Raw genomic sequence first — 18,012 nt, forward strand, 5'->3', positions numbered from 1 at the left:
GTTTTGCAGGCGTCCTGGAGCAGTCAGCAGTCGATCCTTTGCAGAAGTTGAAGAGGGAGATGCAGAGGAACTCTGGTGAGCTCTTGCATTCGTTATCTAAAGAGAAACCCACAGGAGAGACCCTAAATAGCCCTCAGAGGAGGATTGGCCACCCAACCAGGTAAGCACCTATCAGGAGGGGTCTCTGACGTCACCTGCTGGCACTGGCCACTCCGATGCCTCCATTGTACCCTCACACCTCTGCATTCAGGATGGCAGAGGTCTGGGACACACTGGATGAGCTCTGGGAACCACCCCTGGGGTGGTGATGGACAGGGGAGTGGTCACTCCTGTTTCCTTTGTCCAGTTTAGCACCAGAGCAGGGGCTAGGGGATCCCTGAACCGGTGTAGACTGGCTTATGCAAGGAGGGCACCATCTGTGCCCTTCAAAGCATTTCCAGAGGCTGGGGGAGGCTACTCCTCCCCAGCCCTTAACACCTATTTCCAAAGGGAGAGGGTGTAACACCCTCTCTCCAGAGGAAATCCTTTGTTCTGCCTTCCTGGGACTGACCAGACCCCAGGAGGGCAGAAGCCTGTCTGTGGGATGGCAGCAGCGGTAGCTGCAGTGAAAACCCCAGAGAGATAGTTTGGCAGTACGCGGGGTCCATGCTGGAGCCCTGGGGATGCATGGGATTGGCACCCCAATACCAGATTTGGCATGGGGGGACAATTCTATGATCATGGACATTTTACATTGCCATATTCAGGGTTACAATTGTGAAGCTACATATAGGTATTGACCTATATGTAGTGCACGCGTGCAATGGTGTCCCTGCACTCACAAAGTCCGGTTAAATTGCCCTGAACAATGTGGGGGCACTTTGGCTAGTGCCAGGGTGCCCTCACACTTAGTAACTTTGCACCTCACCTTCACTAGGTGAGGGTTAGACATATAGGTGACTTATAAGTTACTTACGTGCAGTGTAAAATGGCTGTGAAATAATGTGGACATAGGGATCTCCTGGAACCCTAATACCATATACTAGGGAATTATAAGGGTGTTCCTGTGTTCCAATTAGAATTGGTGAAAATGGTCACTAGCCTGCAGTGACAATTGTAAAAGCAGAGAGAGCATAAGCACTGAGGTTCTGGTTAGCAGAGCCTCCGTGACACAGTTAGGCACCACACAGGGAACACATTTAGGCCACAACCTATCAGCACTGGGGTCCTGGCTAGCAGTATCCCAGTGAGACAGTAAAAACACTCTGAGCTATACTCACAAACAGGCCAGAAGTGGAGGTAAGGAGGCTAGAAAGAGGCTACCTTCCTACAGGGATGCCATTACATGGGTGCACTACATATAGATCAATACCTATATGTAGCTTCACAATGGTAACTCTGAATATGGCCATGTAACATGTCTAAGATCATGGAATTGTCCCCCCATTCCAAATGTGGTATTGGGGAGCCAATTCCATGCATCCTGGGGGCTCCACCATGGACCCCCCCGAACTGCCAAATAACCTCTCTGAGGCTTGCACTGCAGCTACAGCTGCTCCCCCCTCGCAGACAGATTTCTGCCCTCCTGGGGTCCTGGCAGCCCAGGAAGGCAGAACAAAGCATTTCCTCTGAGAGCAGGGTGTTCCACCTTCTCCTTTTGTAAATAGGTGTACAGCCTGGGGAAGGGTAGCCTCCCCTAGCCTCTGGAAATGCTTTGAAGGGCACAGATGGTGCCCTACTTGCATAAACCAGTGTACACTGGTTCAGGGACCCGTTCTCTGCTGCTCTGTTGGGAAACTGGACAAAGGAAAGGGGAGTGACCACTCCCCTGGCCATCACCACCCCAGGGGTTGTGCTTAGAGCTCCTCTGGTGTGTCCCAGACTTCAGCCATCTTGCTTTGCAAGGTGTGGGGGCACTCTGGAGGGCTCTGAGTGGCCAGGGCCAGCAGGTGATGTCAGAGACCCCTCCTGATAGGTCCATATCTGATAAGGTGGCCAATCCCCCTCTCAGGGCTATTTAGGGTTTCTCCTGTGAGTTCTATTCAGATTCTGCTTGCAAGTTTCCTTCAAGAATCCTCTGAAACCACTTCAGACTCTTCTAACCTCGGATCAACCGCAGCCTGCTCCGACATACGCTGTAACTGCCACATAGTGTCTACAAGAGACACTTTTCTATAGCAACCTCCGCTCCAAGTCGGCAACTGCAACAGTTTCCACGGTGTGCATGCTTTGGGGTCTCCCTGCCTTCATCCTGCACCAGAAGGACCGGAAAATCTCCTGTGGAGTGACGGTATCACTCCCCTGCTCCATGCAGGCACCTTCCAAGGCGACAACTGGTACCCTGGGACTCCTCTCATGGTGATGAGTGTGCTCCTAAGGACACAGAGGGTGGACATCATCAACATAGTCTGTCCTGTCTATGCAATTTGGAAGACGTAAGACTTCCCCGATGTAAGGAAATGCCTCCTTGGCATGGTTACCCCCTGACTTTTTGCCTTTGCTGATGCTAAGTTTTGATTTGAAAGTGTGCTGAGGCCTGCTAACCAGGCCCCAGCAACAGTGTTCTTTCCCTAACCTGTACTTTTGTTTCCACAATTGGCACACCCTAGCATCCAGGTAAGTCCCTTGTAACTGGTACCCCTGGTACCAAGGGCCCTGATGCCAGGGAAGGTCTCTAAGTGCTGCAGCATATCTTATGCCACCCTGGGGACCCCTCACTCAGCACAGACACACTGCTTGCCAGCTTGTGTGTGCTAGTGGGGATAAAATGACTAAGTCGACATGGCACTCCCCTCAGGGTTCCATGCCACCCTCACACTGCCTATGAAGTATAGATAAGTCACCCCTCTAGCAGGCCTTACAGCCCTAAGGCAGGGTGCACTATACCATAGGTGAGGGCATAAGTGCATGAGCACTATGCCCCTACAGTGTCTAAGAAAAACCTTAGACATTGTAAGTGCAGGGTAGCCATATGAGTATATGGTCTGGGAGTCTGTCATGCACGAACTCCACAGCACCATAATGGCTACACTGAAAACTGTGAAGTTTGGTATCAAACTTCTCTGCACAATAAATGCACACTGATGCCAGTGTCCATTTTATTGTAACAAATACCCCAGAGGGCACCTTAGAGGTGCCCCCTGAAACCTTAACCGACTACCCGTGTAGGCTGACTGGTTTTTGCAGCCTGCCACACACCAGACATGTTGCTGGCCACATGGGGAGAGTGCCTTTGTCACTCTGTGGCTAGTAACAAAGCCTGTACTGGGTGGAGGTGTTTCACACCTCCCCCTGCAGGAACTGTAACACCTGGTGGTGAGCCTCAAAGGCTCACCCCCCCTTTGTTACAGCACCTCAGGGCACTCCAGCTAGTGGAGTTGCCCGCCCCCTCCAGCTCCGGCCCCACTTTTGGCAGCAAGGCCGGAGGAGACAATGAGAAAAACAAGGAGGAGTCACTGACCAGTCAGGACAGCCCCTAAGGCATCCTGAGCTGAAGTGACTCTGACTTTTAGAAATCCTCCATCGTGCAGATGGAGGATTCCCCCAATAGGGATAGGAATGTGCCCCCCTCCCCTCAGGGAGGAGGCACAAAGAGGGTGTAGCCACCCTCAGGGCTAGTAGCCATTGACTACTAACCCCCCAGACCTAAACACACCCCTAAATTCAGTATTTAGGGGCTTCCCAGAACCTAGGAACTCAGATTCCTGCAACCTAAGAAGAGGACTGCTAAGCTGAAAAACCCCTGCAGAGAAGACAGAGACACCAACTGCTTTGGCCCCAGCTCTACCGGCCTGTCTCCCCACTTCTAAAGACACTGCTCCAGCTACGCTTTCCACAGGGACCAGCGACCTCTGAAGCCTCAGAGGACTGCCCTGCAACTAGAAGAACCAAGATCTCCCGAGGACAGCGGCTCTGTTCACCAAAGACTGCAACTTTGCAACAAAGAAGCAACTTTGAAACAACACGTGTTTTCCGCCGGAAGCGTGAGACTTGGCACTCTGCACCCGACGCCCCCAGCTCGACTTGTGGAGAACAATCACTTCAGGGAGGACTCCCCGGCGACTGCGAGACCGTGAGTAGCCAGAGTTGACCCCCCTGAGCCCCCACAGCGACGTCTGCAGAGGGAATTCCGAGGCTCCCCCTGACCGCGACTGCCTGCTTCCAAGAACCCGACACCTGGTAGGGACACTGCACGCGCAGCCCCCAGGACCTGAAGGATCCGACCTCCAGTGCAGGAGCGACCCCCCCAGGTGGCCCTCTCCCTTGCCCAGGTGGTGGCTACCCCGAGGACCCCCACCCCCTGCCTGCCTGCATCGCTGAAGAGACCCCTTGGTCTCCCATTGCTTTCTATTGAAAACCCGACGCTTGCTTGCACACTGCACCTGGCCGCCCCGTGCTGCTGAGGGTGTACTTTCTGTGTGGACTTGTGTACCCCCGGTGCCCTACAAAACCCCCCTGGTCTGCCCTCCGAAGACGCGGGTACTTATCTGCTGGCAGACTGGAACCGGGGCACCCACTTCTCCATTGAAGCCTATGCGTTTTGGGCACCACTTTGACCTCTGCACCTGACCGGCCCTGAGCTGCTGGTGTGGTAACTTTGGGGTTGCTCTGAACCCCCAACAGTGGGCTACCTTGGACCCAAACTTGAACCCCGTAGGTGGTTTACTTACCTGCAAAAACTAACAAACTCTTACTCCCCCTAGGAACTGTTGAAAATTGCACTGTTTTAAAATAGCTATATGTGATTTATGTGAAAACTGTATATGCTATTTTGCTAAAGTTCCTAAAGTACCTACCTGCAATACCTTTCATTTGAATTATTACATGTAAATCTTGAACCTGTGGTTCTTAAAATAAACTAAGAAAATATATTTTTCCATACAAAAACCTATTGGCCTGGAATTGTCTCTGAGTGTGTGTTCCTCATGTATTGCCTGTGTGTGTACAACAAATGCTTAACACTACTCCTTTGATAAGCCTACTGCTAGACCACACTACCACAAAATAGAGCATTCGAATTATCTCTTTTTGCCACTATCTTACCTCTAAGGGGAACCCTTGGACTCTGTGCATACTATTCCTTACTTTGAAATAGTGCATACAGAGCCAACTTCCTACACACGAGAACAACAGTACCCCTGTGTGTTGTCTTCTTCGCCTCCTTATGCCTCTGTGCACTCGTTGCAAAATTCCTTCCTGCACAGCCTTGGCCAGGTCCCCAGCACTCCAACCTGTGACGCTCAACTCGCTGAGTTGTTCTCTGGCGGCGTGGGACCTTCTGTTGTTGTGCTGCATCAACTGCTTTTTGCACCTCCTTTGAACCCAGATGCTGCAGCTTCTGGGGGTGCTGGATGGCATCCTGAGGACTCTCTAAGGTGCTAAGAGCCCCCTCTTCCTCCTCACCTAGAGTTGAGGCCCTCAGGTCCCTCCTGTGTCCATCCAGCGCCATTTTGATGAAATACGCACTTTTGCCATAGCCAAGGCTTGTTGGTGCTTTTCAAAACGAAATCTCATATGCAACAATCTTCACGCCGTGGGACATCTTTTTCATCATGCAGGAACCCACTGGCATCTTCCTAGGGTGCATTTCTGCAGTCTTTGACTAACCAGTGACTCATTTGCACCCTCTTCTAGGTTGGCAGGGGCTCCTGTCCTTTCTGGAACTCCTTTCGACTTCTGGACTTGATCCCCTTCCTTTGTAGGTCGTCGGGTCCAATAATCCAGCAGTTGTTCTTTGCAGAGTTGGCTGGCTATTGCAGAATCCCAAAAATGAGTTGTAGTGTGTCCTAAGGAAACTTGCAGTTTTTTACTCCTGCTTTTCTGGGCCCTGGGGTGGGGTAATTTACTTACCTTGACTGTATTCTTACTCTCCCAGCGATTCTGCACACACTAAACTTGTCTAGGGGGGAATTTGTGATTCACATTCCACTTTCTTAGTATATGATTTGTGTTGCCCCTAGACCTATTTTTTCCCATTGCACTCTATAGGATTTCCTACTGTTTGCATTGTTCTATGACTATTTACTTGTCTAATTCTGGTGTCTAGTGTATATATTGTGTATAATACTTACCTCCAGAAGGAGTATTGTCTCTAAGTTATTTTTTGGTAGTGTCACACAAATAAATACCTTTATTTTTTTGGTAACAGTGAGTATTGTCTTTACTTGTTGTATAATTACTGTGTAACCATATGTGGTATTACATGAGCTTTGCATGTCTCCTAGTTCAACCGAAGCTGCTCTGCTACAGCTACCTCTATCAGCCTAAGCTGCTAGAACACTACTGCTCCACTAATAAGGGATAACTGGGCCTGGTGTAAGAAGTAATTACCCAAGGTATGCACTACAAACCAGGCCAGCCTCCTACTTTAGGCACATGCCTGTGGACTTCACTAAGCCCAGACCTAGGAGCCATTGCACTTGAAGAGCCTCAAGAGAAACTTGAAACCCAACCTCTTCCGAGGTGTACCCCACCTGCTAGATGTCAAGGAGGTGCCCTTTCATCTACTTTGATAGGGCACCTTTTAAGATACTTTTACTGATCACCAGATACCATAAGGTCTCTTAAGAACTACTGTTGCTTCCAACCACAACCCACCAGCTGATGCCACATGAGAAACCCACAGAATTATGAAAGTTCAAGCACTACAGAATAACATGCCACAAGCCAGTGCTTCACAAATCAAATCAATACATGCATCCCACTGTACATCTGAATCTCCGTTCCAGTGGGTAGCACTTAGAGTAGGGGTGACTCTACATTTGCTCTAGCATATTCCACTGGCAAGATAGCCCACCTCGGTTCTCTCAGAGATGTGTGTGATGGCAGGTGGGCTTGGGAAATATGGCTCAGCCTCTGTTTCATGTGCTTCAAGATGTTTCAGAAATCTTCATTTTTCTAAATGTGGATATGCTAAAAACCTGGCATGGACCTGGCTCTCCAGGACCGACTTTGCAGAACCCTGGTCTAGGGCGATGGGCAGTGTTGAGGTTGGTCACTTAATTTTTTTTCAGCTCTTCATTCACCCAAAGGGGTTGCTCTTTTGTGCCTTGTTTTGAAATTCACTGTGGGATTGCACATCTAGGGCTGAGGTCGGCCATTTTTAGTTTTTTTGTTGTTTGTTTCCAGTTGACTTTTTAATAGTTGTGATTCCACCTCCGGCATCCTTAGTTTCTTCCACTGTCTGTAATTTGTAGTAGATAATGTTTGCAAACTTTATTTTTGATTAAGAAAAGTATAAACACACACATGGCCCTCTTCAGTGGAGGTTACTGGGGTTTACATTACTTCTGAGGAAAGTGGTGTTCAGCCTGGGGTCTGCTCCCGCCTTTACAAAAGCTGTCCAAAAATCAAACCTGTCAGGAAACTAAAAGAACACACGGAATAACATCTACCTTGGCAGTAAGAGACTTGCATCCCTGGTGTGTAATATAAATGTTAGTGGTTTGTGTTGAATATATTGTGGACCTCTCAGACCTAACCTGTGCCACTGCTACACAATACAGCATCAGGACTTCATGGCTTAACTCCTTGCTTTTCCTTCCGCGTATCCCCAGTCCTTTCCCTGCATGTGGCATGTTCTTTCACAGAAGGACAATGCTGGTAGTGTTTTAAGAACTTGGATTAGTGTGCCCCTTATGCACCCCTTTGCAACTCCTCATAGAAATTAAATTCCTCACGGTGAAGATTCCCATATTTTGTTTTTTTTTTGGCTCCAACTCTTTTTGTTGACTTCTAGGTCCACCACCACCTCTGGTTCTCTTGTGGTTTTCAGGGAGTGGCACACACTCGCTTGTTGTCTTGGGCTGACATTGAGGTGTAAACAAGGCAGGCTAATAGTTCATAACGTTTCACTGCACCACAGTCTTTCCAAAGTAATGTACTTAATCTCATAGAAACCCTTAGAAGAGATGCTGAACCTGAGCTGTGCATTCTCCATTGTTGTATGTCTTTGTCTGGTGTGTATGAGTGTTTTATGGACGTCTTTGCTTTTCATTAGTGTCCCTCATCAGTTGAGAGCCCTTGCCCCATGCATTCCTGCTGTTTTTGCAGTAACACTGTTCGCCCCACATCCAGCGCAGTCGTTGCCACCTCGCACTCAGTGGTCCCCTCTCCTTCCTCTCAGGCATGAACACTCCAAGCGCTCTGCAGCCTGCGGCTTCCTAGGGTTGCAGAAGGACTTCCGAGCCCTCACGGTGGAGGAGTTCTTGAAACTGGAGCTGGAAAGGTTCAAGTGTTGTGTTGTAAGTACTAATGTCTTTGTGGGTTGGGTGAGGGGCTAAATGTGTGCAGTGTGTAAAGTTGTTGATCCTCTGAGATCTCATGTATGTAGTGGCCTAAGAATGCACCACTGGGTGTGGGCACCAGGCAATGCTCACTGCACAGAAGCTACAGACACACTACGGAGTGCCGTTGCATGTCATCATTAGAGACTCTTGAAGGTGATAAAGTCTGGTGCTCTGTGTAGATGCACTTTCTGGGGACCAGAGACTGCTACAAGACAACCAGTGGCATCAAAGCGCTTTTCAATGGCCACTTATCTAACAACTAAGGCTTTAATCTCTGCAGATGCGAAGCACTACGTGGTTCCAGGTGACGGGAGCCAAGCTTTTGTTCCTCCAGTTTCAATGGATGATCTGGATGTTCAACGGGATTTGTGTCCCCAAGAGCTGTAAAGTGCAGTCTCTTCTCTGCTCCATTGCAGACCCCCCCCCCCCCACTCTCCAGGTCCAAGTCGCTCGTCCGATCCAGGCCTTTCTGTTGCGTTCCAAGAGTTCTTGTTGTTCCATTCCTTTTCTTTATCTCGTATAATATAAGGAATTTAAGAATGCAGAGTGAATCTTGGGCTCTATTAGTCGCTCTATACACCTCGCACACCTGAGAGCTCTGCCGCTGGAGCAGAGAATTGGCCACAGAAATGACCCTGTAGATTTCAGTTACAAATTACTTGGAATGTATTTATTCCTAACCTCGGTCTTCATTTTTATTCACAGTATCCAGAGTCCGCGACTGAAGGTCTTATAAAATAATATAACGTGTATTTGTAAAGCGCATATTCCCCCAGAAGGGTATCTTGGCGCTGAACAACAGATATTTATTCCTACTGTGGGAGACTTAGGGCCTGATTCCAACTTTGGAGGACGGTGTTAAACCGGCCCAAAAGTGGCGGATATACCACCTACCGTATTACGAGTCCATTATATCCTATGGAACTCGTAATACGGTAGGTGGTATATCCGTCACTTTTGGGACGGTTTAACACCGTCCTCCAAAGTTGGAATCAGGCCCTTAGTTTTATAGCCATTTATTATCAAGCAACCCGATCTACTATGGAATTTGTATGTTGGCTTCCTAACTGGGTAGAAAATGAAAATAGTGATACACAAACAACTTCACTTTGCCACAAGTGTAGCGTGACTCCTCCAGCTTTTAAACATTCACACATCTGTCCAAATAACCCTTTTTGATAGCAAATACCATTGCTTTTAAATATTACATTTCACCCCTCAGTGGGCCTGGAAGCCCACAAGGTAAGGTGGTGGATTTAGTGTTGGCCCATAGCTAGAGTGACTCTCCCCTAAAGCTATTAATCTCTAACAAGGGCTATAGCTATCTTATGAGAAAAACTAAAGTTCAGAATAAATCATAACTGGGCTATGTTATCTCTGGTGTGGGGCCTGGTAGAAGAATAACTTAAACACTATCTGTAATGTTTATTAACAATCCAATTTAATGGTGCAGTAGGAGTGGAATTAATATTTAGGAACATTACTTTTTAAGAAGTTATTGTACCTAGCTGAGCCTCTAGTAGGAAAAGTAACACATGTGACTGCAGCTGGAGCAGTGATGGTAACAGTAGGTTGATCCCAGATGTGGCGTCTTTAAATACTGCAGCACACGTGTGGTGGCTGCTCTGGAGCAGTGCTGGTAACAGTAGGTTGATCCCAGATGGGGCGTCTTTAAATACTGCAGCACACACATGTGGTGACTGCTCTGGAGCAGTGCTGGTAACAGTAGGTTGATCCCAGATGTGGCATCTTTAAATACTGCAGCACACTTGTGACTGCAGCTGGAGCAGTGATGGTAACAGTAGGTTGATCCCAGATGTGGCGTCTTTGAATACTGCAGCACACACATGTGGTGGCTGCTCTGGAGCAGTGATGGTAACAGTAGGTTAATCCCAGATGTGGCATCTTTAAATACTGCAGCACACTTGTGACTGCAGCTGGAGCAGTGATGGTAACAGTAGGTTGATCCCAGATGTGGCATCTTTAAATACTGCAGCACACACATGTGGTGGCTGCTCTGGAGCAGTGATGGTAACAGTAGGTTAATCCCAGATGTGGCATCTTTAAATACTGCAGCACACACATGTGGTGACTGCTCTGGAGCAGTGCTGGTAACAGTAGGTTGATCCCAGATATGGCGTCTTTAAATACTGCAGCACACACATGTGGTGACTACTCTGGAGCAGTGCTGGTAACAGTAGGTTGATCCCAGATGTGGCATCTTTAAATACTCCAGCACACTTGTGACTGCAGCTGGAGCAGTGATGGTAACAGTAGGTTGATCCCAGATGTGGCGTCTTTGAATACTGCAGCACACACATGTGGTGGCTGCTCTGGAGCAGTGATGATAACAGTAGGTTGATCCCAGATGTGGCATCCTTAAATTCTGCAGCACACACATGTGGTGGCTGGAGCAGTGCTGGTAACAGTAGGTTGATCCCAGATGTAGCATCTTTAAATACTGCAGCACACTTGTGACTGCAGCTGGAGCAGTGATGGTAACAGTAGGTTGATCCCAGATGTGGCATCCTTAAATACTGCAGCACACACTTGTGGTGGCTGGAGCAGTGCTGGTAACAGTAGGTTGATCCCAGATGGGGCGTCTTTGAATACTGCAGCACACACAATAGTGCCTGCAGCAGGAGTGGCTGTCGGAAGACGCTCTGTATTCCCCTGTTAGCTCTTCAGTCCTCTGCTTCTCTGCTTCTCTGCTCTCCGTCTCCCGTGCGTGTGACTTTAGGGGGCGCCACTACTTATTGTTCCTATGAAGCTCAATAAAATAACAACTAGAGTTAGAGACTGAGCATTTCTTTTCAGAACCTCACACTGTGCCCTGAGTGTCTCCAGTCCACAGTGCTGGGGATTTCACATGTTACATGCGTTGTCTGCACCTCGCGTGTGACCCGTAGGGCGGATGATGCCCACGTCCTCCCTGTGCCACACGACATTGTGAAGCGTCCTGAATGCAGTGCTTCCTTCATGTCCTGTGATATGTCTGGCCCAGTATTTATTTACATAACTTTATTACTCCAGGGACTCTCTGTTGTGCCTTTGGGCTGAGTACGCCTCGTGTTGTCTTGCATGTATCTGTATTTACCAGACCTGCAGGGCTAGGACAGGAAATGGGCTAGATTTAGGGGTGCACCAGGACTCCTGATGAAGCCCCAGGACCCAGAGCTGCCAAGGATCCTACTGAAACATGGCGACCATTCTAGGGATGGATTGTCACTTGTGTAGACTATGCCAAGGGCACGCAAAAGAAGTGGCAATCTGAGTGACCCCTGGGTATGTTTATGTATGAGTCATAGCGGGGAGATTATCCAAAGTGCTCCCTTTGCAATGGTTGAGCTCGTCTAGGGGTCCCATCTCTCATGGCGCCAAGCACAGTTGAGCCCACATTAGGTGAAAAGGCCCCAGCGATGTCAGATGTATCATCGGAGCCAACCAGGCATACCCTGAAGGGTTGAGAAGTCACTGCTTCTACTCGACCTTCTCCTCCCTTGACCCCCCCACTCTCCAACAGGTTGCACCCTGGGGAGGCACAGGTCGACCCTCTTCTCTCCCCTCGGACCTCCCCTCCCATTCTTCCCCCCTCACAGTTTACCTCTCCCCTCTTCGCTTCAGTCTTACCTCTAGCTAACACGCTCCTCGTCCATTCTGCACCGTCCCGGCACTCCATTCTCATCTCCTCCCCCCTATCCCTTCCGGCCACCCCCCTCCTTAGACCACCTCTCTTCTAGCCCTCTCCCCTTGTCTATATTCCCTACGTTCCCCTTGTTCCCTCCTCCTCTCTGCTTTTCCGCCCACTCCTCCCCTCACTATGTACCCCGATTTCCCCACAAATACATCCCATCTCTCTCCCTCCCCACTCTCCTCCAGCAATGCTGTGCTACCCCATTTCCTCCCCTGGTAACCCCTTCCCTCCCTCGGACCGAGCAGAATCACCTCCTTTCTTCAACTTCACTTTCGCCCAATCCCCCCCACTCTGCCTGATACCCGCTCCCTCACAGCCACCTCACTTAGCTACCAGGACCTATCCAACCCCCTCCCCTCCCTTCCTTCCAAACCTCCCTAATCCCTATGACTCCTCACACTCCTCCCCTCTCCTACTGCCCCACCGCCCCACTCCTCTTCTATCGCCCCCTAATTCTGCCCTTAATTCCTATCCTTCTTGTAACAACAACTCTCCTCTCACCCCTGGCGCACCAACTCCTGCTCTCATCCAAAACCTTTCCCCACCTCTGAACCCTATACCCCTACTCCCCTCCCGTTCCCCCACCTCTCCCTGCCGTACACTGCCTAGTGCACCCCCTCCTGTTTCCATCGAGCCACCCAACATGCCGTGCTCTTCCTTACTCTCTCTGGAAAATAAGGTAGGCTCTCTAATCGCCACCATCTCCCAACTTGAAGCAACCATTTTAGTTTTAAGCTCCAAGATCTCGACTTTTCCACACACCTCAATTTCTTTGGCAAACACTCACCCTTCCACGAGATGCACCTCACCCCCACATCCCATTATAGCTAAGCATAGCCTGTCGTCTGCAAATCCACACAAGCACTTGAATGCCACCCTTCCTTCACTTCCACTTCCCAGTAAACCTGTTATCTACTCTATTCCGACCATCTCCTCTGTCAGAACCACTCGCCCACCTAAATCCCAAGCGCCCTCATATAAGTACAATATCCCTATCACCCCTCATAGCCCAAGTCCCCCTGTCACCAAAACAGTTGCGTCAGAGCTGCGCTGTTTGCTCCACAACTGCAGATCTGCAATAAAACACAAACTTGAAATCTCCGATACCAAACACAAACTTGAAATCTCCGATACCATCAACTTGCACAATATTGACATGCTCTTCCTCACAGAGACCTGGTTCAACGATACCTCTCACTCTGTTTGATCTCCTTGTACCCACAGGCTATTCTATACTTAGAAATGACAGAATTGACAAAGTTGGGGAAGGTGTTGCAGTCATCTTTAGAAACTCCCTTCAACTCAAGGCTCTTCCTAACAGCTCCTTCCACACTTTTGAATGCCTATCTCTTGAGCTTCAATTGCACCACCGCTCACCTCTCAGATTCCATGCTATTTACCACCCGCCTGGTAGCAGCCCTTCGTTTATGGAGGAACTCACGGACTGCATCAGCGACCAATATACGCAAAGTGACAATCAGATCTTCGTGGGTGACTTCAATGTCCACTGGGGCTCGCCTCAAGACATCTATGCGAATTTGCTGGCCACCTTCCTCTCTGCAAACGATCTTATCCAACACTGCACAGAAACAACACACTCTAAAGGCTCAATCCTGGACCTTGTTATTTCTAAAGCAGGCTTGCTGACTATCGCTACCCCTATTCATGTAGACTGGTCGGACCACCTCCTCATCCCATTCTCTCTTCACCTATCACACTCTATAACTCTTGGCCAGCCTAAGAGGGCTACCTCCTGGTTCCGTGACACTAAAAATATTGACCTCAGTACCCTCTGTGATTCTGCTTTGCTATCACTTCCAAGGCTAGACCCGGACCTAGATGTTAACGAACTCACCTCCCAATGCCTCACAGTCCTTGCAGTCGAAATCAATAATGTCGCTCCTCTCCAAAGCAAAAAGAAAAGGCCCACTCCCTCAGCACTGTGGTTCAACAAATCCCTCTATGAAGAAAGGAAGTTCCTAAGAGCCCTTGAGAAACAATGGAGACAAGCGCCCTCCACTGAAAATTTGGCCACGCTTCGTTCAGCAAGATCCAAGTACCACAAGCTCATCTTCCTTGGAAAAGCGTCGCACTACAAATCCCTCCTTGACTCAGCCAAAAATAGACCCAAAAAACTATTCGACCTCATCAAGAACCCAAACAGCTCTCCCCCAACCTCCAAATTGGAAGATTCCAAAAAGAAAGCAGCGGAATTCGCTGTACTCTTTACGAAAAAGTAAAATCACTTGTAGATCAGGTCATTCATCCTACCCCTACAGAGGAGCGCAAATCCTTAACCATTTGGCAAAACTTTGACCCCATCTCTGACGATGCTCTCCTTAAATGCATCCTCGATACAAAGCCCTCTAACCATTCTCTTGACCCCATCCCTAGTGCCATTGCCATTGACTTCTATACTAACTCTCTTTCCTATTGGACCACTCTGGTCAACCTCTCCCTCAGTCAAGGCTCCCTTCCTGTTTCCTTCAAAACTGGGCAGGTCACCCCTCTGCTTAAAAAACCCACCGCTGATGCAAACGACCTCAACAACTACCGTCCCATCACTAACCTACCCTTTCTTGCGAAAATCACAGAAAAATGTGTAGCGAAACAACTCTCTCGCCATATCAAGGAAAATGATCTTCTTGACAATTTCCAGTCCGGCTTCATTCAAAACTGCAGCACTGAAACAGCCCTGCTGCTAGTGATTGATGACGCGCTGCGGATACTCGATTCAGGGGAGTCTTGTCTTCTAATTCTTCTTGACCTTTCTGCAGCCTTTGACACTGTCAATCACAACACTCTCCTTAACACTCTTCAACAGAGAATGGGCATGGAGGGCACTGTGCTCAAATGGTTTGCCTCCTTCCTCTCTGATAGATCCCAAATGATCAAAATGGCGAACAGTCTTTCAGCTCCTTTAGCGGTCAGTCAGGATGTTCCTCAAGGCTCCATACTTGCACCCACACTGTTCAATCTCTATTTAGAACCGTTGGGAAATCTCCTGAGTAAATCCGGGATCCACTATCATCTTTATGCGGATGACACTCAGATCTACCTTAAGGTGGCCTCCTCTCACGATCTCTCCTTCCTTAGCTCTACTCTCGACTCCATTCAAAACTGGATGTTAACTCATCAACTGATCCTGAATCCCTCCAAAACAGAATTCCTCCTCCTCTCCTCCTCACTTTCTCATCCCCCAGTGCAATCATGGATGGATCAGATCAATCTAATGAACAATAAACCCATCATTGTCGAGAGCGCAAAATCCCTTGGTGTCATTCTCGACAAAAAACTCAATCTACTCTCCCACATCGACTCCATTGCAAAGTTTGACACCAACTGCGCCTTCTTTGGGGGATTCGTCGCTTCTTCCCGGAGCACGACCTTAAAACCCTGGTCCAATCGCTGGTTCTCTCCAGATTGGACTACTGCAACTCTCTTCTTACTGGCCTTCCCAAATCCCACCTTTCCCCCCTGAAGTCTATTCTCCATTCAGCAGCTCGTTTCATATATGGGGCCAAAAGAAGCGACCACATCACACCCATTTTATCCACCCTCCGTTGGCTTCCCATAGAGGCAAGATCTATCTACAAAACTGCATGTATCACCCACAAAGCCTTGCACTCCTCCTCCCCTCGCTACCTGGTGAATAAACTGAAACTCTCTGGGGGCTCCAGACCATCACGTAATGCAGAAAAATTATTGCTTGAACCTCTAATTTTCAAGAAGGAAAGATCGATGGCCCAATCCTTTTCAGGCAACGCGGTGAGAATCTGGAACTCACTTCCGCCTCAGCTTCGGACCACCACCTCTTCCCAGGCCTTCAAAACTGACCTCAAAGCTCTCCTCCTTCAAAGACACTTCCAAATTTAATTCAAGCCCTCTGTTTTCTGAAGGAAGTCCTTCCATTATAGGAAATTCTGTTCTCCATGCCTATAGAAGTGCCTTCTCAGGGTGTTTTTGTGTTTTGAGTGTCTGCCATTTAGTGCAGTATTATACCTTTACCTGTTTTTTGTACTCTTCTGTAACATGCACACGACACCTTTCCTTTTACAACGTATCATTTACTACCTCTTATATCTTGTTTACTTTTGATACATGCACAACGGCCACCACTGCCTCATGTAACGTAACTATTGTTTGAGTGTTTTGAGTGTCTACCATTTATTGCAATTTTTTTTTACCTCTACTCGTACTTTATGTGCTCTTGTAACCTGCACACGTCACTTTTTCCTTTCGTAACGTATCGTTTGCTACCTCGTGTATTTTTTTTTTTTTTGCTCTTGATACTTGCACAATTATCACTATTGCCTCATGTAATATAACGTTTGTTTTTGTAACAGGCTCACTTTTAATTCTTCTCCTCTTGTATCTTTACTTGGCCTATTGTGAAGTGCTCTGACACCTTCGGGTAAAGTCTGCGCTATATAAAAACGCATTAAATAAATAAATAAATGTGACTTGGTTCCAGGGCCCTGGCATGTGTGCGCCGTGTGGTGTGGTGTGGTGGGCTGTAGCTGGCTGGTTCCACTGTGGGTTTTTGCTGTTGTGGTGTGAAATGTCTGGGGTGGCTTGGCACGTGAGGGAGTCCTGCAGGTCAACCACCTCGGGGGAGACCACCTCACTGAGCTGGGTCTAGGTGTGTTGGGTAAGAAACAATGACAATGGATGCTACTGTGATCATCTGTGGGTGTTTTTATAAACTGTACTTAAGTTTACTGAACTTTACAAATGTTTGCAATTTCAGCATAAAAAAACCAAGGAAAAGATTGTTCACTTCCAAGAGGAGTTGGCCAGCACCACCAAGCGTCTCCAGAAGTACTTCGATGCGGAGCACGGCTGCGTGGTGGACTTGGAGCCCTAGAGAAGCAGCCAGGAGCTTGTCGGGCCGCAGAGGGGTACACGTGGTCCACATCGTCCACATGAGCTCAGAGGATGCCCCTAGAACACAGACCTCTGCAGAGGAAGGCTCTCCACCCCACACCTCGCAGCATCAAGGACCATGAACGCTTCGCTTGATGTGACCTTGCACTGTAGACAGGATGTATACAATGTATAATGTTCGCTGGGGTTTCCTAGCCCAGGTTACAGTGCAGCTGGTCCTTGAGGCTGGTGCAGGTCACACACCTGCCTGTGCATCACATACGTGTAGCAGCACTGTAGGAGACATGTCCTGTCCCTGCACTGTCAATAGTCATCTTTTGCCAAATAATAGAATTGGTGAAATCTGACACCGCTGACCCTTGTATAATGCTGCCCTCTGGAGTACAAAGGAGGTAGGGCAGGCAGGTTTATGCTTCTTGTACATTGTGGATCTGTCATTCACCAGTTGATAATCATGTTTTTATTGTGAGTTTTCTTTCAATAAACGTTTTGATTCAAAACGTGTTTGCTTTTCTCCGATTGTGCTACTAAACGTCATGTACGAAGATCCAGACCCGAAACTTATGAAAAATCCAGGTGGTTGAGGCCCCCAACTCTCCCCAGTCCTTCAGCTTATAAAGGTGGGGGGGTCACATGAGCTCCAGTTTCACCCCCTCCCTTATAAGATTAATTCTGCGTGGCTCTGAAACGAGCGGGACTTGGATATTATCTGAACTATTTACAGCTGAGCTGTGAAGCCCATTGGCAGTGACTCTCAGGGCCGCTGGTGGGCGCTCAGCACCTCCTTGGGTCTCTGAATCCAGCTGGTAATGCAGAGTCTGTGGTGTCAGACCTGTAGGTACTGCGGCAGCTGTGGCTCCTCTGCAGTGGCGTAGGAGTGCCGCCCGCTGGCGCAGCGACTGCAGCACAAAAATAAAAGGATGTTTCACTATTGTCTTATTTTTCTGCTGCTGCTGTGCCAGCCTGTGCAGGGGGGGGGGGGGGGCGAGCCACGGGAGGGGAGGGCAGTGTGCCCTTGACTGCGCCAGCCGGATAACAGACATGCACAGTTAGGTTTCTCCAGCTCAGCTGTATTTGACAGCCGAGTTGGAGAAACAACACAGGCTCACTGGGCCTGAGCGAGCGGCAAACAAACCCTCTCATGCCAATCCCCCCACGGCTCTC

The 18,012-nt window shown here is 48.7% G+C and overlaps 1 protein-coding gene across 1 annotated transcript in view; it reads left to right on the top strand.

The window, feature by feature from the left end:
* The window catches only part of LOC138257969 (baculoviral IAP repeat-containing protein 5.1-like), a 45,810-nt gene extending 28,492 nt beyond the window's left edge, over window positions 1–17,318 (top strand). The window contains exons 3-4 of the mRNA XM_069205910.1: window positions 8,105–8,222; window positions 16,712–17,318. Of these exons, the coding sequence (XP_069062011.1) occupies window positions 8,105–8,222; window positions 16,712–16,828 (235 nt within the window). The 3' untranslated portion in view covers window positions 16,829–17,318. The remainder of the gene's footprint in view (window positions 1–8,104; window positions 8,223–16,711) is intronic.
* Window positions 17,319–18,012: the final 694 nt, after the last annotated feature.

The sequence above is a fragment of the Pleurodeles waltl genome, chromosome 2_1 (genome assembly GCF_031143425.1).
Source record: "Pleurodeles waltl isolate 20211129_DDA chromosome 2_1, aPleWal1.hap1.20221129, whole genome shotgun sequence".
Lineage (NCBI taxonomy): Eukaryota > Metazoa > Chordata > Amphibia > Caudata > Salamandridae > Pleurodeles > Pleurodeles waltl.